At 40.6% G+C, this 23,252-nt stretch overlaps 1 protein-coding gene across 4 annotated transcripts in view; it reads left to right on the top strand.

Moving 5' to 3' along the window:
• Positions 1 to 500: 500 nt before the first annotated feature.
• The window catches only part of LOC139464014 (uncharacterized), a 46,306-nt gene continuing 23,554 nt past the window's right edge, over positions 501 to 23,252 (top strand). For 3 of the 4 annotated variants that reach the window (XM_071245526.1, XM_071245527.1, XM_071245528.1), the window contains exons 1-3: positions 4,917 to 4,986; positions 12,007 to 12,061; positions 20,905 to 21,057. In XM_071245526.1, coding sequence (XP_071101627.1) covers positions 4,945 to 4,986; positions 12,007 to 12,061; positions 20,905 to 21,057 — 250 coding nt within the window. In that variant the 5' untranslated portion in view covers positions 4,917 to 4,944. Of the gene's footprint in view, positions 693 to 4,916; positions 4,987 to 12,006; positions 12,062 to 20,904; positions 21,058 to 23,252 lie in introns of those variants that run through there. The other variant, XM_071245529.1, reaches the window with a different exon arrangement.

Genomic DNA, 23,252 nt, shown 5'->3' on the forward strand with positions numbered 1-23,252 from the left:
ATGAGTATATATACTCATAGGAGCAACTTTAGCGCATGCGTTTGTGTATCAGACATTAGATCACATACATATGAAATATGAAATACCTTGTTTTTAAATTACCACCTCCGTTGTCTAGGAGGTTCGGGGTTTGATCCCCGGCCGCATCATACCAAAAAGACGTTAAAACATGGCACTTGTTACCTTGCCTGGCGCTCGGCAGGGGATAAAACAAGGGCTAGTCGGCTCGATGCTGTCTTAGAGTTGAGTATTCATGTTAAACTGCGGCATGGTATCTCAGTGAGCTAGGATAATAAGATCGGCATTAGTCCGGACTAGTACAAGCAGCAGACACACACGTGCATGCGCGTCGCTATATAAGTGGAATAATTTTAGACGCGACGTTAAACCCCATTTCACCTCACCTTGTTTTTAAACGGACCGCGTGAAGAGCTACAGCGGCTACAGAGGTCACGTGACGGGCACCTGCTTCCGCGTTGGGTGTACGCATGCCTACGCTACCGTTAATGGCGGCTGAGTTTTGATGACTAGAGTCACCTGTGGGCGCGGAGTGGAATAGTTTCGATTTGAGTCACCGCGGACATTGTAATTGTTCAAAAAGTCTGCACTGGTCCCGGCTCACAGACGCTTACAGGTACACCTCATTTTTGCACTGATCAGTTTGGATCTACTGGAATATTGAATCGAAACAGGTAACAGGTTTGAACTTCAAGTTATACCTTCGCATTCAGATGTTGAGATCAACAGATGATTGTGTCGACGTGCTTTTATATCCACCTGTGCCGAAATTACAGGACCTTAATTTTGACTCTTTAACCTGAAATTAGTGCCTAAGAGATTTGTCGTCGAGTTGAATGCTATCAAATTGTTTCCGCAAAAAAACCCAGTGGTGATATATGTGTGAACAGATAAGCTTTTATCGTTTCCTAGAAATGTAGTATGCAAGCTGCTCCCTGTCGGCCGAGTGCACTAGACCTGCGAATACTGAAACATTCCAATAATGTGTCATGGAGATTGTCTGTGAATATCATCCTTCTCATGAAATCCTAAGCATACAAAACATGAAATAGCCTTATACCACTATATACACTCAATGATACCACTGGAAAAGATAACTCGTTCTTTTAGATATATGTTGTATCGTATCTTTATTGTATAGGAATTTAATTTGTAATTTTGAAAGTATACATTTCTTGTGTTGTTACTTTGATGGGAATACAAATCATATTACTTTTTATGGGCAGCATTGTAAAGTTGAATTGATAGTTGTCTGGTTTCTAATGTTATGTGCTGAACTACTGATGTAAATACATTGTATTATTAAGATAGGTTGCAAGTGTTACTGAATACAGTTCATATTAGATTACCTAAAAAGCTGGTGGTACAGAACCAATTACTTATGATTCGTTGAACAACTATTAGTTTTTATCTTGCTGACCAATCACTATTTTAATATTTTGGTCCCGGAAATGTCATTTTGGAGATGCATGTATGAGACTGACATATTGAAACACTAACACAATATGTGGATATTAGATATTATGACATGAAATGTTTATAATATTTAATTTTGGTGTCTATTTCTTTGACTTTTTCCCCAGTCAGGAGACTATCTGAACATAACAAATAGTGTTTTCACATGCCCACCTTGCACTGAAAACCACCGAGTCATTTGTTTGTCTAGTGGATTAGTCCAGGTCTTAACTTGGGACCTACAGGTGTAATGTTACATATTACGACCCTAACAATACATACAGTTACTTGTTGTTAAAGGGACAGTTCACACTACAGGCTTGTTTTAAATAGTGTTTTGGATGATGGGTAGGTTGCTCATAAATACCAAGCAAATGATTGTATCCAGTCATGCCAGAACAAACACCAGCACAGTTGCGGTTCAATTTGTCACTTTATAATATGTATCAGGGAAAGCATTAACCTTGGTATATGGTCTCTGTATTAACAAAGTAACAAGAGGAATGCATGCTTGACATTTTCAGTGTTAAAGATTATCATCAATGGCATCCTTGATTACCCAGTGTATTATGTCTCCATTCTGGTATGATAAATATTCTGGACCCATTTGCTGCTTGGGGTGAAACGATACAGCAAAGTCACGATACATGGGTCACAATACAGCAAGGTCATGATACACTGGTCACGATACGATACGGTATATATAACGTGATACATACTTTGACATCAAATCACATGGAAACTTCTTGACAAAACATATTTCAGAGCAATTAAAAAGGAAACGCTAGCTGCAGACACATGTGGCTGTTGAGGCCACTCTTTTTTAATTTTATATTTTATGGATTTGTTCCTGTATTTCCACACAAGGTCGGTCGAAAGAGAAAAATAAAAATAGCTATGTCATATATATTTATTCATATGAAAGTCAGTCTGCTCTGAAATATGTTGTCTTAGTAGTGAACTAACTACAACACATTTGCGTTTTTGAATGACATAAATGCCAGACTGTCATTATTAAACGAGTTGTAAGTTATTTTTAGTAAGTGTATCTATACAGAAAATAACCATATCCATCACCTTTTCCTGAGGGGGATTTCTAAGTTTAGAGATTGCAATAGTGGCACCTAGATATGAATCTATAATGGTAAATGGGTCTGGGGCAGTTATAACAAAAGAACAGAGACATGATACACTGAGTACATTGACAATAAGTAATTTGGAATGAGCCCCTTGAAGATCTGGGGTCCAATAGGTCTTCAGCAACCTAGCTTGCCGTAAAAGACAACTATGCATGTCATTGTATCCCAATTGTGTGGATCGATGCTCATGATGTCAATCACTGGATTGTCTGGTCCAGACTCAATTATTTCCAGACCGCCGTCCTACAGCTGGAATATTGCTGAGTTCGGCATTAAACAACAAACAAGCACACAAAAGAATATATATACTTGCCTTGATAACAAAAAACAAACAAACAATGGGAATGGTTTCAGATCCGGTGGTCAGACTCGCTGACTTGGTTGATGCATGTCATTGATCCCAATTTCTTGATCTATGCTCATGATATCAATCACTGGATTGTCTGGTCCAGACTCAATTACTTACAGACCGCAGTCATATAGCTGGAATATTGCAAAGTGTGGTGTGAAACAACAAACAAACAAACAAATCACATCCAACCATATTGGCTTAACTTTCAATTTAAGTTTGACAATTGCTTGAGAACTATTGCACATACCCTGAGAAAATAGTAACATGTACACCATGTGCACTGAGTAGATGAGCACTGTGGAGTGTTTCGGCAGCATAGACCTCAGTATCCCATGCTACTCGGGAGCCTAGAGGTGAGATTGGGGGCATAGTGTGTTCCTAGGAAGTTCTGTTGTGCCCTGTCGCTGTTGATTGTCTCTGTCAACCAGTGGATGGCATGGCCCAGATTATTTACTGGTTGCCATGGTATTGCTGAAGTATTGCTGAATATGGTGTCCATCAACATTTACTGCATCAGCTGAATGGAGGGAGGGCCACAGAGCACTCGAAAAGATGCTTTGGTGTGTGTGCTCTTTGGAGTGTTGGCATGTCAGAAAATGAGTTCTTTTGAACTATCTATGAACTCTCTGAATGTTGTTTCACCATTAATTGGAATCACGGTTCACCCCAATTATGTTTATAGGTTTGTCAGCACCATACCCGTGCTCCTGGGTTTCACCTAAGTGGTAAATGTCTGAGACCTGCATCACCTCGTGCTTTCCTCCAACATTATTAAGCTGGCACGCTGTGATTTAACTGGAATACTGTTCAGAGCGGCATTAAACCTCACTCACTCACGTGTGTGAAAGTGTTTTTAGGATGCTGTATACAACAGATACAGCATGATTGCTAAGTGTTCCCTTAGGCACCGGGAACCTATTTTCACAATCCCATTATAATTTTAGATGTATCCCATTGCCACTCTAGTACAAGGAATTTAGAACCCTAATGTATATACATGTAGTACAAGTTAGTAGGATCATTTGGCAGTTTGAATACTATTATCTAGCATGTGGGAGGTCCACCACATTGTGATGGGGAGATGGACACTGTTATTCCAGTCATGGAAAACAAATGGTAGACATCACGGGGAGAACTGTATTCCCTGTTGTAGGTGTATATATATTCCCATAGAGAATTTCAACCATATCATAGATATGACATTTAAAGAAATACCGTATTCGACGTAATAAGCGCCCAGGGCGCTCTCAAAATTAGAAATAGGAGGCTCTTATTAGAATATAAGTTTGGTGAGAAAAGAAAAGAGAGTTGAAAAGATCGTAAATTTCGTGGTTTATGCTGACAGCCTGAAATTATACAGAAGAAAAGTGTGTGCGTATTATACACGACAGATATATTTTCCAGAATTTAATTGCCTATAATTAAGTGTGCACATAACACACGAGTGCGTATTATACACGAATAAATAAGTCTTGTGTACAATGATCAATTGGAAGGGATGTTAATTGGGATTGTTCACTAGCCAATATATTAGCAAATATCGCCGTGGGCGCTTATTAGGACGGGGCGCTTATTACGTCGAATACGGTAACCCATTTTCATAATACAATATTAGGAGGACTGCGATAACATTTTGATAAACAACTGACGTCAGTTATTATGAGAATGATCTTCCGTTGAACTTTGATAAGGCTTGGCATGCACAATTGATAGTGGGAGGCATGACTGTTATTATAGAACTAAGTAGGAAGTGAAACAATCAGGCGATTATTTTGAGATAGGCTTGACCACATCCTCATTCTACTGATGTAGGCTATGTCAGTGTACAGTGGTGATGACGACCATGTTGTCATGTTGGACTGGTCCCATCCCCCACCTCTGCTTCCTGTTTCTGACCCAAGGGTCATTACTGCTTCCTGTGATAGGCCAGGGGAGACGAGTGGTCCTGACATTAAAACACCCTCCTCAGAAATACCAGCGATGATGTTGACTGGAACTGTACTTGAGGCTCCACAAGCACTTGTAAGCTAACTTGCATGGCAATTGATCTGTTTGGTCGTTCATATTCATTTTAGCTGATGAAGCGTAAATCAGTATTCACTCATTTTTTTTAATTCTTTGATGTTTTGACATTTAAATACATGTTCATTTATTCCTCATTTATTTTTGTGTTAGGATTTAGATAAAGAGGTTACGTTCCATGAGAATCCCCTTAGCTGTTGAGAATTGGGAAAGATTTTGTCTTTTTTAATTCAGTTTTTTTTTTAGTTGTTTGATGTAATGAAATTAGCAAAACAGTGGTATGTGTTTCAAAACGACACCATCTTGTGAGTCAAACCCATTATTATCCCCCGCCACGAAGTGGAAGGGGGATATAGGAATGGGTGCCGTCCTTCCATCACTCTGTCTATCAGCCACATTTCGTTTCCGCAGCTGATCTTGGAAATTGTACCATATTTCTTCACCAAACTTGGCACATAGATAGGTCTAGTGGTGAACTGCTGCCTTTTGATAGTTTGGAATTTAAAAAAAAAATCTTTTCGAGTTTCCATGGCAACAACTTTGATTTAGACTGAAAATGGTTGTAGTCCTCGTTTCTGGAGCTGATCTTGAAAACCATACCATATTTCTTCACTAAACTTGGCAAATAGATAGGTCTAGTGGTGAACTGGTGCCTTTTGATAGTTTGGGGTATTTAAGAAAAAAGGTTTTCGAGTTTCCCTGGCAACGACTTTGATTTAAACTAAAAATGGCGGTAGTCCTTGTTTCCGGAGCAGATCTTGAAAACTGTACCATATTTCTTCACCAAACTTGGAATGTCATCTCGCAGTATTGAATACATTTCCTTTCTTGTTAGTAAGTTCTGCATTGCTTGAGTGTATGTTCCTCCAAAAGTGTCATGGACACGGTTGTTGCGTTCACTGACTAACTTCATGCAGGAACACAACTCATTACAAATACAACAGTGTAACTGATCTTAAACCTACTCAACTGCTTAAACACTGCCTCCTATCCTGTATATATTCTTGTCAACCATACTCTGTACTTCACTTGCTTGATAACGGTGTTAACCGAAACCATCGCTCCAAATTGTAATAAAGAAGTTGTTCGTCCATATATCTCATCCTTACTCATTACAAATACAGTAATATATTCTATCATAAACTGCAGATGGCAAAACAACACCAGTGATAACTTTTTTTAGTGCTGCAATTACGCCATTTACAAAAAGGCCCAGTGAACATAGTTCACAGGAGCTAATGCATTGCACACAACCGGACATGTCATATTGGCGGGGGATGTGAGTATTTCATGCTTGTTGCATTTGCTTTTCAAAGGTTTATTCTACAAGGATTTATCTGGACCTGAGGCCGATATTCGGTCCCACGTCTGCGACAAATGTCAGTAAAAAAAATTAAAATTTGAAATAAGCATTTCCCATTCATGCTTCTAGGTCTAATTAATGATTATGTTATGACCCGATAGAGATGACTTGTAGATCACCGATATCAAGACCGGTATAGCATAGAGGAAGAGGCTTTAATGATTAGTTTTACATTGTATGGAATGAAGTGTTAAAATACCTCTGAGTTGAGGGATAAGAGCTTTTAAAAAATACTAGTTTGGAACAAAATAAGGATTTTTCCTGATTTGCCTGCCATTTTGTTTCAGAGTTGTAGATAAACTGCTGTTCTATTATTGAACTTGGTAAACATCAGGTAGACTAACATTCATTAATATGCAATGACTAGTCTGGTGATGACACAGGTCAGTACACAAGAGCTGACGAAGTGCAGACCCGTCCTCCCTTTGTGCAGGCATGGTGTGTCACAGTATCCTGGATCTGTGTACATGAATGACTATTTACGTCTACAATCTATTCATTATGCTTAGTGGGAGTCCCCAATATTAGCGTGACAAATTTTCTTAGCATACTGGATTGATCCATTCCTGAGGAATCCTAGCATGAATGTGTCCTTGGCATATTGGGGTCCTAGATGGCCTGGTTGTCTGAGGTGCTGCACTTCACTGTGGGGAGTTGTGTCCCTTGGGCACCCCAGAAGCCTATGACCGTTTGAGTCCTGGTTTGTCCCAATTGTTTTTTTGGTTCGTCAGCACCATATCCGTGGGTTTTTCCAAAGTGGTAAACGTCTAGGGCCTGCATCACCTTGGGCTTTCCTCCCACATCAAACTGGCACGACATAATATATAACTGGAATGCTGTTCAAACTCACTCACTCATAGCATATGCTTTGTTAAATGGACAGTAAGCCTACTCAGTAGAAAAGGGAAGTTTATGTGTTTGAGGCCCTCAATAGAAGTATGAAGAATAGTTGTGGTCATGTGAGAAACTGATAGTATCTCTGTAAAAGAACCTGTGAAGATCCGGGGGTAGAATAGGTCTTCAGCAACCCATGCTTGCTGTAAAAGGCGACTTTGCTTGTCGTAAGAGGCGACTAAAGGGATCGGGTGCTAACTTGGTTGAAGCATGTCATCGATCCCAATTGCATGGATTGATGCTCATGATACTAATCACTGGATTGTCTGGTCCAGACTCGATTATTTACAAACCCGCTTATAGCTAGAATATTGCGGAGTGCAGCATAAAACAACAAACCAACCAACTCTGTAAAAGCAAATACTGTTGTGTGACGTCCGATAATTTACTTTGGTCCAAATTACATTATCGACCCCATTGTTCCTGTGCTCGCCCTAACAGAGATTTCTTTTTGACAAAGTCATCAGATACACGACAGAGCTGGGTGTACCTAGAAACACCACAGATGCATGTTAATGTCTTTTAATCCATGTGAAGAGAACCACAAGCTTAATTTCCTTTCAGGCGTTTTTGTGGAATTTACAACAATATCCTTGTCCTTAACCTGCTTACATGGATCATATCCTCATGCTTGCTCTACATGTGTGTGGGAGGGGAACAGTAGTCGAGTTGTTAAAGGATTGGCTCACCACTTGAATGTGAGTGAGACTTGGTGATTTGGTTGATAGCATGTCCTCGTACCCTGATAAAATATCGATCAGAAACAATTATTTACAGTGAGTGAGTGAGTGAGTATGGTTTTACGCCGCTTTTAGCAATATTCCAGCAATATCACGGCGGGGGACACCAGAAATTGGCTTCACACATTGTACCCATGTCGGGAATCAAACCCGGGTCTTCGGCGTGACGAGCGAACGCTTTAACCACTAGGCTACCTGACCGCCCCCAATTATTTACAGGCTGCTGTCATATAGCTGGAATAATGCTGAGTGCGGTGTTAAACAACAAACGAGCACACAAAAGAATTATCCAGTATATACTTTGAGTCCCTGCCTAACTCACTTGTAGAAGTCAACTTTATCTTAAAACAAGCCATCATCTGAGTATTTACATAGTCTGTGTGACACCACACTCATAGTTGTAGCGCAAGTAATTGCGATGAACATGGCCGTCTGAAAATGTTTGATGTCCAAAAACCTATGATCCGAAGATCTGTACATAAAATTTGGTATATAACCGTGGTTGCTGAAGGTACCAACAAAATCAATTTGTAACAAAGTGTTTTATTCACGTCAATAATTTAGACTCTTTGGGGATGAAATAATCTGCGATAATTCACAACATCTGAAGTAATAAGGCATAGTTAAATGAAATCATGTCCCAGATATTAGAATGTAGAGATCTTTTATGGCTTTTTGTGGCTTGGTATTCTAAAACCAGGGAGACTCGTGTAATTCAGAGCATTTATGTTAAACTGCTCAGCAGTGGAAATTGGCAGCCGCCCATGGGGAACCTCATAGTTAATGAGGCCTCTGGCTCTAAATATCATGATTTATTTACCAAGTTCACTTGATGCCATAAACTTTGTGCTTCCATTGTCACTTTGTTTATCAGAACTATTATGGTAATATTGATAAATGGTATAAAAACCACAGGCTCATACGGAATTGTTTGAGCTGCAAGTAAATATGCACAAGATAGGGCTGGGACGAGTCCAAATTTACTACCCGGGTACCCTACCCCCTATGACCAGACCCTACCTGTGTACCCACTGTAGGTCTCAAGAGTTGGGAACGAAATGTCTGACTGGGAATAATTTTACCACAGCCCTGACAAAAACTGTTTAGATGCATGTATCAAACAATCAGATCATATGTACTCTGAAATTGACTGACGTTTTATCTTTACTCAGACATGTACAAGTCAAAAGGAAGGTGTGCGTCGACAGAAAGAAATGCGAACATAAGCAACTTGTAGTGTAACCACTGAGCTATAGTGTGTTTTTGTCATTAAACAATATATTACTTGACTAACCACAGGTCCGGGTAGTTCTGTGGGTACCCGGGTCCTACTCTGGACCTACCCGAGTACCCGAGTTATCCGTCCCAGCCTTAGCACACGATGTGGAGTATGTGGAATATCTCATCATCCTTCAAATGTGTGGGTTATTATGGTCATTTAATACCCAGCCTTGATGTGTCTCCCATGATGAAGTCTTGCCAAGTTCACACGACCCGTGCAGGGTAGAATAGGTCTTCAGCAACCCATGCTTGCAGTAAAAGGCGACTATGCTTGTTGTAAGGGGCGACTAACGGGATCGGGTGGCCAGGCTCGCTGACTTGGTTGATGCATGTCATCGTATCGCAAATGAATGGATTGATGCTCATGACATCAATCACTGGATTAAACAAACAGTTCTCACACAACAAATTTCACAGATTACAAGATCTTAGGGTGACCATGTATGTTAATATGATGTTAATATTCACAAAATAGTTTGTATGCTAAATCTTGAAATCTTGTAAACATTTTATAACATTATTTATGCACAACATGTGGACGAATTGCATGCTAAGTTTGAAATGCCGTATGATTGTGAATTATTTGTGGTTTATGTTTCATGATAGTTTTCAAATAATTATGAAGTAGAAAAAACGAGTGTTCTTAATGTAACCATGGTAAACCTGCTGCAATGATTCACTGATATCTATGATGTCATCGATATTTAGGTACATACAATACTAAATTGTCTGTTTGGTAGATCGTGATGTGCTCTTAATAGAACATGAACCAATAGAATTGCCTCCCGTAATGGCAGAAATTGCATAGCACCACCTGTAAGCATGGCTGAACACGAGGAAATGGTGGCTTAGGATGTGCCAACTAATGACACGGTACCTCTGACATGACCTACAACACAGTCACTCTTAGATGTAATGACCTACAACACAGTCCCTCTCTGTTGTAATGACCTACAACACGTACAGTCCTTCTCTGTCGTAGTGACCTACAACACAGTCCCTCTTAGATGTAATGACCTACAACACAGTCCCTCTCTGTTGTAATGACCTACAACACAGTCCCTCTCTGTTGTAATGACCTACAACACAGTCCCTCTCTGACGTAATGACCTACAACACAGTCCCTCTCTGACGTAATGACCTACAACACAGTCCCTCTCTGACGTAATGACCTACAACACAGTCCCTCTCTGACGTAATGACCTACAACACAGTCCCTCTCTGATGTAATGACCTACAACACAGTCCCTCTCTGACGTAATGACCTACAACACAGTCCCTCTCTGTTGTAATGACCTACAACACAGTCCCTCTCTGATGTAATGACCTACAACACAGTCCCTCTCTGATGTAATGACCTACAACACAGTCCCTCTCTGATGTAATGACCTACAACACCATCCCTCTCTGTTGTAATGACCTACAACACAGTCCCTCTCTGACATAATGACCTACAACACAGTCCCTCTCTGACATAATGACCTACAACACAGTCCCTCTCTGTTGTAATGACCTACAACACAGTCCCTCTTAGATGTAATGACCTACAACACAGCCCCTCTCTGTTGTAATGACCACAACACAGCCCCTCTCTGACGTAATGACCTACAACACCGTCCCTTGACGTAATGACCTACAACACAGCCCCTCTCTGTTGTAATGACCTACAACACAGCCCCTCTCTGACGTAATGACCTACAACACAGCCCCTCTCTGACGTAATGACCTACAACACCGTCCCTTGACGTAATGACCTACAACACAGTCCCTCTCTGACGTAATGACCAACAACACAGTCCCTCTCTGACGTAATGACCTACAACACCGCCCCTCTCTGTAATGGTTGTGCTGGAACTGAAACTCCAGAAGAAAGGATCTGAGCATTTTGACTGTGGTCTGATAGTGCGACCTTTGCACTGGTGCTACCTTCACTGGCACTGTGATGCTTCCTTCACTGGCACTGTGATGCTTCCTGTGAATGGGGACAGTGTTAACATATGAGGAAATGGTTCATATGAGGAAATATTTCTCTGTTAATTGTTCTTTGGTGGTACATTGTTCCAGGAAAATACGGAATGTTGTAATAATTTGATAGTTGTAACAATCCAGAAGTTAATTTCAAGGGGTACCATATTTGTGTAATCCAGTCATATGCCACACATAAGTGTTCTGTTTTACAGGCAAGTCAACCAAAATCTTATATCTTTCTATCATGTTTATATTTATTTCAGTTAAACGTCTTGCTTCTTGTCAACAAGTTGTGATGGAAATGTTTTAAGACAAGAAAACAAATCGGTCCCGCCTATGTAACAATTGTTAAGTGATGTCTTGTTTGGTAGGGAAGATGGTGTGATTTGGGGATCTCAGGCATCTAAGGCTGTACTCAATGATAAGTCCATGGGTGTAAAGTAATTCTATCTTTATGATAGGCAAGTCTAGATAAGCAGACAGTAAGGACACCAGTCTCTTACAGGGACAACTTGTTCTTGTCATTTATATAATCTAGAAATTATGATTTAATGTAATAATTATTGCCTGAGAGACTTGTTCAAGTCTAGGGGTACCACAGTGACCACTGTGCGAACATCAAATAAAACAGAAAGCAGGGTTCTACAGAGCAATGTAAATCTGCAGGAATTCCACATCATGTAGAACAGGATGATGTATGTGTGTATTTCCTTGTTTCAATCCAAACTTGTTGTTGCTGTTTGTGGCTGACCATATTCTGACATTTTCTTACAGATTTACCCACAGAACCAGAAGCAGCAGGTTGTCACAATGGCGTCCGAAGAAGAAGGTAGGATTATGATATTTACTCTATGAGAATTTTCAATGTGTTGTGGAACAGTGTTAGAGTGGAACCTTTTGGTATGGAATCATTGATACCCTTATTTATATGGTAAAGGAATATTTGCAGTATCTGTTCTGTGACTTGGAATTTCTAACTCAATATGTCTTCTTTCTCAACAAATAGCCAATCCTGTGCCATGACTATGGAATGTTTCTTTTTTTAATCATTTGTTACAAAATGCAAGGCAAGTCTAGCTCAAACTGAACCAAGTCTTGTTTCCACATATGAAAACAACAGAGGAGGATTCTAAAGTTCTATTGAAAAATATAAATTACAGTTATTTTACAGAAATGGTTTCATGGACTAAGTGTTGGTTTATGGACAGCCCTGTAAGACTATTTTAGTCCCTCACTATCGGGGCGGTTGGGTAGCCTTTTGTTTAAAGCGTTCACTCGTCACAACAAAGACAGGGGTTCCATTCCCCGCATGGATACAATGTATGAAGCTCATTTCTGGTGTCCCCCACCTTGATATTGTTGGAATATTGCTAGAAATGGCTTCAAGCCATGTCTGCACTAATGTAAGCATATCTTGATCTACTTCACTAATCCCACAGCTCTATGGTGTCAGGATTTGCTGTATGGAGTTGCTTCCCATAAGCATTACAGGATAATATGATCATTAGTCTGAATCCCTGATATTTGGTTTGTCAACACCTAGCCTTGCTCAAAGTCTGTACTGAATGATAAACCCTGGATGTATAGTAATTCTATCCATACATTACTTATAATAGACAAGTCTAGATAAGCGGACAAGGATTCCAGATTTTTGTAGTGGCAGCTTGTACTTGATATTTCTACCATCTAGAGATTATTATTTAGACTAATAATCTTTGCCTGTGAGTGAGTGAGTGAGTGAGTGAGTTTGGTTTTACGCCGCTTTTAGCAATATTCCAGCAATATCATGGCGGGGGACACCAGAAATGGGCTTCACACATTGTACCCATGTCGGGAATCGAACCCGGGTCTTCGGCGTGACGAGCGAACGCTTTAACCACTAGGCTACCCGACCGCCCCTTTGCCTTAGAGACTTGTTCAGGTCTACACGCACCAATGTTTTGGGGTTCTGCTAGAATGGTAGATGCCTCATAGCTGGTATTGGCCTCACTTTGGGTGTCTTCCACATCAAGTGACATGCTGTGATATAACTGTAATATAGTGATAGTAAGGAGTGGTATGTGTGCCCAGGTAAACCTTGGCAGCTAGTGTCTCCCTTTAGCACCAGCTGACCTACATGCTTAAAAAGGAACCTAAATTATCAAACTGCCTCCAAGGTGGAAAATTTGTAATATCTGACCTGTCATTGACTCAAAATTCAAATGTGGCTTCTCAGGAATCATCGTGTCAGCTAGCTAATACGCAACTTTGTTCTGTGACATTACAAATTTGTGTGAAGTATAATATGACAGTGTTAAATGAAATAACCATTGGAAATGTCTGCTTAAATCTCTATCTAAAAATGTGTTTATGAATCAGTCAAATAGTGATGAAACAAGATGAAAAGTGTATCCTGCCCCACAGGTGACACCAGTCACAAACACATGCAAAGGCAAGTCAATTGGTCACAGGAAAAGTAATGTTTGACTTCGAACTCTCCTTACACATTATACTGGAGGGCACGGGTGGCCCAGTCGTCTTAAGGTGCCGCAATTCACTGTGCCTTGGGCACGCCAGAAACCTATGATTTGGGGTTCGAATCATGGTTCGCCACGATTATGTTTCTAGGTTTGTCAGCACATAACTGGAATAATGTTAATACGGCTACCCAACTTACACACACACACACATTATACCAATATAACTGAAGTGAAGTTGTTCATCAAGCATAGTGAGACTGGTCCCGTGATTTGATGACTTTAAGACTCACTGTCACAGCACTGTCCTACAGTTCACCTCAGGAATAGTACAGGCAGCATGCGATCAGTAACTCATGCAAGATGTATTGGTTACTCTGAATAATGCACCAAGCTACCCGTGAAGATCTGGGTAGAAAATCGGTCTTCAGCAACCCATGCTTGCCGGGAGATGTGACTATGCTTGTCGTAAGAGGCAACCAACAGGATTGGGTTGTCAGGCTCACTGGCTTGGTTGATGCATGTCATTGTATCCCAAATGTGTGTGTGGGGGTGGGTGGGGTGGGCGTGGAGTGGGGGGGGCGCGGTTGGGTAGCCTTATGGTTAAAGCGTTCACTCGTCATGCCTGAGACCCAGTTTTGATTCCTGACTTAGGTACAATGTTAAAAGCTCATTTCTGGTGTCCCCGTCATGGTGTTGATGGAAAATTGCTGAAAGTGGCGTAAAACCATACTCACTCAATTGCGTCGATCGACGCTCATGATGTCAATCACTTGATTGTCTGATCCAGACCCGATTATTTACAGACCACCGTCATATAGCTGGAATAGCTCAGTGCAGCATTAAACAACAAACAAACATGCACCGAGCAAGGCATAATTACACACAGCCTCGACACTATGTAAATCGTTCAACTCTTGCTGCTTCCACAAACACAAGTGTGCCAGATGAGGAGTGTCAATACATCAGGTTAGACGTGAGCTGATGTTGTTTAGCCAGTCAACAAAGTCCCAGCTACGTCACAGCAGTCTGCACATCAGTGAGTGTGGACTGTGCAGTTCGGAGACTTTTATTCAGACTGGCTCTGAGGTCTAGTAGATAGAGTGTCTGCGGTGAGTGAAAGGTCTGTGGATCGATCCCAAGCCACGTAATACCGAAGGATGTTAAAAGATATACTTGTTGTTATCCTGTCTGGCTGACTGCATTAGAGTTTGTTTGTTGTTAAACGCCACACTCAACAATATTCCAGCTATATGACAGCGGTCTGTTAGTTATCAAGTCTGGACCAGACAATCCAGTGATTGACATGAGCATCAATCCATGCAATTGTGATCGATGACATGCATCTACCAAGTCAGCAAGCCTGACCATCCGATCCTGTTAGTCGTCTCTTACGGCTAGCATAGTCGCCTTAACGGCAAGCATGGGTTGCTGAAGACCTATTCTACCATGGATCTTTACGGACTGCCTGCATTAGAGGGATAACCAAGGACAATATACTGTAGGGGTATCCATGTTAAACTGTGGCATGGTATCTAAGTGGGCTAGCACCAGCATGTATCTGACTAGCACATGCAGATGGACATGCATGCCCGCACGTGTGCATGCACATAATGATCTTCAAGTGAAATAATGTTTAACGTGACATTAAACCTCATTTCACCTGACTTCTCCTGATTCAGAGGATACATATATGTCCATTGCAGACTGTGGAAGATGAACTTCTCAGAACTGACAAAACATTCTTTACTGACATCAATGACAAGTGCAGTTGGTGTCTATTTATGTAACATTTCTTGACAAAGTTATTTTGAAAGCAATCTCTTAAAATTATTGTCTGTCGGGTGAAATAATAACAAACATGATAAATAGAATACAATAACTGTGTTTGTTGATGACATGGCAAAGAGTATGGGCCGTGAAATTAATTATCATATGATCATGAAATTCTGAAACTATGGGATAAATATTAATATACCTTGTCATGAAAAAAACAAATAAAGAAATATTCATATACATCATGCAACTTTCAATATTAATTTCCTCAACTTTATTTTCGAATTAATTTTTACATTTTTTTAAAATCAGAACTGTAGCTGTAGCCTTTTCACTAGTCATGATAATGGATGACTTGCAAAAAGTGCTAAAAATGTTCATGATAGGACCTCCGAGTTGACGTAACCATATCAGCACAGTTTACCAAGTCCATTTATAGTGTGGCCATTAGTCTGCCCCATTTACAACCTATATTACTCATCTCAAATGATCTCTGTCCGACCTGACTTTTGGAGCAGGCCTGAAGTGAAACAGAAACTGCATGATCTAGGACATTGGTGAATCTGTTACGATGTGTCATAAAAGTGGAGTGAGCAGGGAGCCTGGAGACTTGACACACATACGTGATTTATTGGTGGTCAGCCATAACATTGAGACAGTTGGTGTGACACTGTAGTGCCGCCATGACCAACACTGGAACATATCCTGCTTAAAGTGCAAGTCACATGGGTATATAGGTATACAACTTGGCAGAATTGGATAGGTCGTAACATTGTTAATGCAAATATGGTGTTCAAGATGTTGATTAATGGATTAATAAGATATGCTCCTCTTTCTTTCCACAATGTAAATGCGACAAAGGCCATTTTATATCTCAAACTGAGTTCACTATTCAGTGAGAAACCAACGTGTGTAACATGCACTTTCCTTAGTTGCGTTTATTGTTCATGTTATTTTGTCGTGAGACTTTTCTTTTTTTGAAGTTTTCACTGATCTGTTTATAACATTAGGAAGCATGGTTCATACTTACGCTGTTCCTTTCGTGGTGACGTGACCTCAAATGGATCATTATTTGCTGACATGTCCAGCTCTGAGAGTGACAATAGTTTTCAAGTTTCATGAATCATGGAATTTGAATGTTTCTTGGAAGATGAATTGGTTGTTTCTGACGAAGAAGAACAAGTGAACCGTACATGATTGAACCTGTGACCGACAACAGTGACAAATACTGATGTCCAGGGTACCTGACACCCACTGTCCACTCTTGGCATGCATGGAATCCATACTGGTATTATATATACAACACCGGTTCCCAACAACTTATGAAATGATCAAGTATATATTCTGTACCCGACTGGACCTGACAAGCCAGTGATTGACATCACGAGCATCGATCTACGCAAGTGACATAAGGGGACAAGACATGCTTTCAATCATGTCATCGAGCCTGACCACCCTGTCAGGCAGCTATCAGGGGAAACATACTTTACACGGTGCAGGCCCTGACTAAACTCTTCAATCCCTGACCAAACTCTTCAGGCCCTGACCAAACTCTTCAGGCTCTGAATAAACTCTTAAGGCCCTCATTTAGAGGGGTAGGGGTGGCCTTGTGGTTAAAGCGGAGGCCTGGGTTCGATTCCCCACATGGGTACAATGTGTGAAGCCCATTTCTGGTGTCCCCTGCCGTGGTAATGCTGGAATATTGCTAAAAGCGGTGTAAAACCATACTCACTCACTCACTCAGGCCCTCATTGAATGGACTTCAGTTTATATTGTGTTAAGTATGTCGATGCAAATTTACTGCAGGCTAAAGGACCAGTACACATTTGAAACTACGTGGCTACACGTGATCTACCATCCACGGGCCTACGGGCAGGCGGTTATTTCGAACACTGCACCCAATCCATTTAGTTGCCTCTAACAACATTATTCCCTCGCGTATAACTTTATGTACAAAAAGCATTAACCTCATCAAAACACAGGAGACATAAATAGCTGTGTCATTGCTGTCAAATATCAATACTTGTCCGAAGGTCATATTGCAATACATCAATACTACAATGTACCGTTTGATCCTATTAAGAATATCCTACACAATATTTATCTGCAAAATATTTGAGGTTCCGATGGTCACTTTAAATGTGCCGAAAGGATCTCAACAGTTAACAATAAAACATATTTTTGTGATTATGCAATTTCATATCAATTGAATTATGTTAGCATGGTTAAGTTACGTAATGAATATAACAGAACCCCAGTGGTAATTGGTAATGTTTTTCACAGTAAACAGCACTTGCCAGTGGCGTTTTTAAATGTCGAGTCAAGTGAATTGAATATGCAGAGATGAATTGCTTAGGTGTGTTAAGGAGAAGCTGTTTGATGTGTCCTCGATCCAGACATGAAGTCACTGACCCGTGTATCCATCGTAACAGCTAGTAAAATGTCTCTTGGCTACAAATGTCACGTCCTGTGACAGCCGTATGCCTTGTATCCTCATTATAGCGCACGCCTCCCACGGTACTCACAGCCTTGTTTGTATGCTGGGGCATATTTGGTGGAACAATTCGCACACATGTCTTGAAAAATGAAACAATCTGACTCAGATGTTTTTGTGTAATCAGGGATTGGTTATTTGTGTTATAGCGAGGGAATACTTGAACCAAGAGTTCAACTTGTATTGATTCACTTGCTTGCACAAATTTAAATTCAGTTTGTTCATATTGGGTGAAATGGAACCCTTTTTTTCCTGGCCTTAAAATAGTGTTGTAGGGAAGGATTAGGTCCTGTCGTTGTAATAACGGCAGCCTTGTTTAGGGTTAAAATATGATTGGTTTATTTCATTGCACATGTTTGAATTCACAATTAGAACGCTGTCTTGAGAAGTGGAACGCTTTCACACCTCATCCTAACATCCCTTAACATGTTGATAGAATGGTAGGACTATAGATTGTCTTATAAGGAGGTTACTTTGGGTAGAGGACTATGGACACACGTGACTGCACATCAACAAGCACTAAAAATATTTGGGATAATTTAACATCCTGTATGAACGTCGATGTTGACCTAATGGATGAATATTGATAAATTGATAACTCTCCAGCATGCAGTTTGTTAGACTTGCACGAGTCTCTTAGGATATATTATTCATGAAACCCAGCAGGTGCAGGTGACCCATAAATGTTGCATGCCCATCTTCAAAGTTACCTGCCTGCATTCATGCATAATAAATATTGAAAAATTGCAAACAAATAAAAGAGACAAATCACGTCTTTATTCAGTAGAAATAATGCAAAACAATCACTTGAGAATCTACAAGGAGTTATAATAAAACTGAATAAATAAGTAGTCTTAAAATTATCTGCCAGACAGTTGGGCAGGTGGAGAGAAATTTCCTGCAGCCCGACAGAAATGTTACCAGCCAAGGGCAGGCGGGCAGGCAGTTATTTCAGACACCGTTGTCCAACAACATTTGTGAAATGCTGTCTGAGATCCTTGATGGCTGCTTTAACTCTGTGATTCAGTACGTTCATGGTTGTCCATGTAGTGTTCTGTGTGGAACTGCAGATCTATATATAGATTGGGCTTCAGCTCCCAGTAACATTACCTTGTTATCTCACGATGAGCAAACATCATCTAGACGTGGCCATGCTTCCACCTCGTCTCTGATATCTTTATTTCCACAGTCTGATCAATACCAGTGATCTCTTAGACTCAAACTCACCACTGACATAGTGCTCTGACAAACCCTACCTAAATACCCCCATTAGCTTCACAATGTAAGCCAGTCTGAAGAAGCTATTCCAGGCTCAGCGTCCAGACAAAAGCCAGGCGTTTTAATATCTGTGCCATGCATCTGATTGGCTTAGCAGTCTTGCGAAGGCATCTCTGATTAGAAAGATTATCTTTCTAAATTTGGGATATTTACTAACAATGGACAGATATTGTGTTTGTAAGATGTGACAAAACAAGTTGAACATACGAGCTTGATTGTTAGAATTTGAACTGCTGACTCATGATTAGCTTCACTGGTAGATAGGTAGCAGCCCTTTAATTTTTTTTTGTAAGGGAGCAAAGCAGCTCCTAATATGAATATTTTAAGAGACAAACATCAGTTTTTAGAACGTAAATATTTTTCTTAAACAAATATCGTCGCCAGTAGCCAAGTGGTGAGCAGTAGATAAATTTAGGTCTCCAATCAAAGATTAAGTTGCTTTGGCCACCAAAATGGTTGCCACTTAGAGGGATGTGTAGAGTTGATGCTATTGTGCAACATCATTCACCTTTACAGGAACATTTGGGCATTGCCAGACACCTGTAGGAATCAGTGAGAATAGGTCCCTATCACCTCATGCTTGTTGTAAAAGCCAGTGGGAACTCGGTGACTTAGCTGATCGGGTGTCATTGTACCCTGATGATGGATCAGCACTCATGCTTTCAGTCAATGGTATGCCTGGTTGATTGTTTATGAGTTGATGTGATATAGCTGAAATATGGCATAAACTGCGTTCACTCACTCATTCAGTTTTCAGCAATAACTTGAATAGATATTGATGTATATTCACCAAAGACAGGTCTAGTGTCGTAGTTTAAATTACACTGAAACCTGTTTCAAGAATATCTTTTTTTGAAGTTTGATGAATTGGAATTTTGAAGTGTGGCCGAGTTTTATCAAAGCTGTCCTAGATTCACAGTGACATCCTTTGTTGAGTCGTGTATGTGTACTCCCCGACATGCCGGTTGTATAATCATAATGAAACATAGGCCTGTGGTTTATAGGCTGGTCAGGGTGACCTTGATCATCCTGTTTCATATATGTTGACCTCTCCTTTGACAATGTTGATCAGGGTTCGAAACTAATGCTTTTCCTATGTTTACAAATATGATCTGCGGCTGAGGCGCCATCTTCCCTTTGGTAGAAGTGGTAGTCCACAGGGAAATGCCACTAGTCCTGCCTCATTTGTACAAGTTTCAGACCAACACTTTTACTATACAAATGAAGTTAAGGATGAGCCTATTCTTTGATAGGGGCGGTCGGGTAGCCTAGTGGTTAAAGCGTTCGTTCGTCACGCCAAAGACCCGGGTTCGATTCCCGACATGGGTACAATGTGTGAAGCCCATTTTTCTGGTTTCCCCCGCCGTGATATTGCTGGAATATTGCTAAAAGCGGCGTAAAACATCATTCACTCACTCACTCACTATTCTTTGATATAACTATAGTTTATGTGTCATGCCACGACAGATTAACTATATTGATATGAAAGAATCAGGTGGTCCTTAACTTCTTTTGAGTAGTATATGTCAATTTTGAACCTTGTTGATGCATGGCTGGCAAGACCACGCTGTATCTTTCAGCTGTTAATCTGAAGGTCTTTCTGTCTTGTTCTGTTGGTACTGAGCTTTGGACTTCAGTTTAGATTTATGGTTGCAATTTTTTTTCCAGAGATCGTGATGACCCCTACAAAAAAGGGCAAGGCCACTCATATCAGGATGGAGAGGAAGACACGTATCAACGATCCGTCCTCGCCACAAGTTGCCCATGTTGCCGGCGGCGAACACAAAGGAATAGTCATCAACAAACAACAGGCTAACTCCGGTAAGTTCTCATATAGCACATCGATTCCTGTCTGTCAAAGATCCAGAGGAGATTTGATTTTAGAATTGGTCCCCAACGACCTTGGCTTATCGTATGACTTAATAAATTGAGTGGTTGGACTTGGTGACTTGGTTGTCAATGTAACCCGATGGTGTGGGTCGCTGCTCACAATATCAACAAGTGGCTGTCTGGCCCAGTCATAATTATTTTGAGGCCGCCATCATATAGCTTGGATATTGCTGAGTGCAGTGTTAAACAACAAAACTGTCTGACAGAAGGCTGTTGGAAAATTAGCAATAAAAGAATTACATATTTGAATGTAAAAACTCCAAATCCTGGTTTGAGTCAAAGCAGGAAAGGTTGCCCTGATGGTAGCCAGTGGCTGCTTAGTTTAATCCTGAAGGATGTTTCCTGGAAAGACCAACTCATTGCTCCGACCTATGTGATAAAAAAGGTCTTCATACCCTAATCGCTCAGTTCTCACATGTATCAGAGAGACTGATTCCAATCTATGTCAGGGCCCCGTTCGACAAAGCGATCAGATGCTACGACTGTCGTAAGTCAGTGTTAAAGAATGGGTGTTACGATCAACTTAGCACTACAATCACTTTGTTGAACCGGGCACAGATGATGATTACAGCATAGGGCCACTCCATATTGGGTCATCATTCTGATGGATATGACAGAATAATGTATGTTGGTCATTCACCTGCTCACTGAGATGGTTTTGATGAGACAACGTCTGCATGCATGTCATACGTAATTAATGGAGGCATTCAGTATGTTCTAATTTAGTTCTGTGATTCTTTTGTCTTGGCTGCAAGACACTGACAGTGACAGGCTACAATTTTAGAATTCCTTTCACAATTTTGCTTTTCTCCTCCTCTGACCAAGGAAATTGTATTCCTACTGTGGACATGAGTCAATGTTTGCACACATCTCATTGATGCACCAACCTTCATTAAAGTTTTTGTTATTGGCCAATGGTGTATGTTCTTGACAAGCAGCCTATTCGGCTATGATGGAGGTTGTTGAGATGGCCATAGTCGGTCAATAGTTGATGTGATCAAGTTAGACAGGATTTCCGTGAGAGGTTGGTGTATATCTGATTGTATTGATTGACCTGATTGGCTCACGCCAAAGCCATTTCAGCTTCCCCTGCACCAGGGCCCTCACACATGGCTGTGCAGGAGATGTGTTCCCATGAAGCACTGGCCTGGCATTGAGAAGCACATTTATCATCCAAACCTGGCCTTCACATGGGTTGGATGAGATCAAGCGATATCTCATAGTAAATATTGCTACAATGAAATTTCATCACAAGCCTTTGCAGACCATTGTGACAGTTTCGGTTACCATGACATCACAATCAAATGACATCATTAATCTCTCTGCCACTGAAACTGGTTAGCTGTACTTCTTACAATCAAGGCAGTGGTTATTAATGTTTACAAAGTGAAAAATTTTGAAGGATGATATTGGATGATAAATAGAATCTTACACTCATGTCTTTTGATATGAAATATATTAACACTCAAGGAAGAGAATTTATGGGTGTCAACTTCTTTGTTATGAGGAACACAATGTTTTGGAGTATATGCTTACTCCGTGTAATACTTTTGTTGTTCTTATATGTACATATATATGCTCTCTGCCTCATAGCATTCATTCACCTGATGAAGGAGTAAGCATCTACCAGTGCTCCATAACAGTGTGTTCTTCATCATAAAGAAGTTGACATCCATAAATTCTCTTCCTTATGTGTATCACTTCTAAATGCATTTCAAAGTCTTGATATCAACACTCGTCAATGAAATTTTATACTTCCTTGGCAAAGCCTCGAAGTTTTAAACTTTTATGGACGAGTGTTGATATATTTGATGTCAAGAGGCACATACTAAGATTCTCTATGTAGCACACATACAAACAGAAGCCACCATACAGCCTTTGGAACATACCTGGGTAACTTGTAGCATATTGACATAGTTTAACAGGCATGGATGGATGGATGGATGGATGGATGGGTGAGTGGATGGATGGATGGATGGATGGATGGGTGGGTGGGTGGATGGATGGATGGATGGATGGATGGATTGGTGGGTGGATGGATGGATGGATGGATGAAACATCACATGGGTGTGTACCCCAGCCTTTATTTAGGCTCCACATTTCACTGTGCAGAGTTGGGTTCGTTA

The sequence above is a fragment of the Haliotis cracherodii genome, unplaced genomic scaffold, assembly GCF_022045235.1.
Source record: "Haliotis cracherodii isolate W230 unplaced genomic scaffold, xgHalCrac1.p SCAF_16, whole genome shotgun sequence".
NCBI lineage: Eukaryota > Metazoa > Mollusca > Gastropoda > Lepetellida > Haliotidae > Haliotis > Haliotis cracherodii.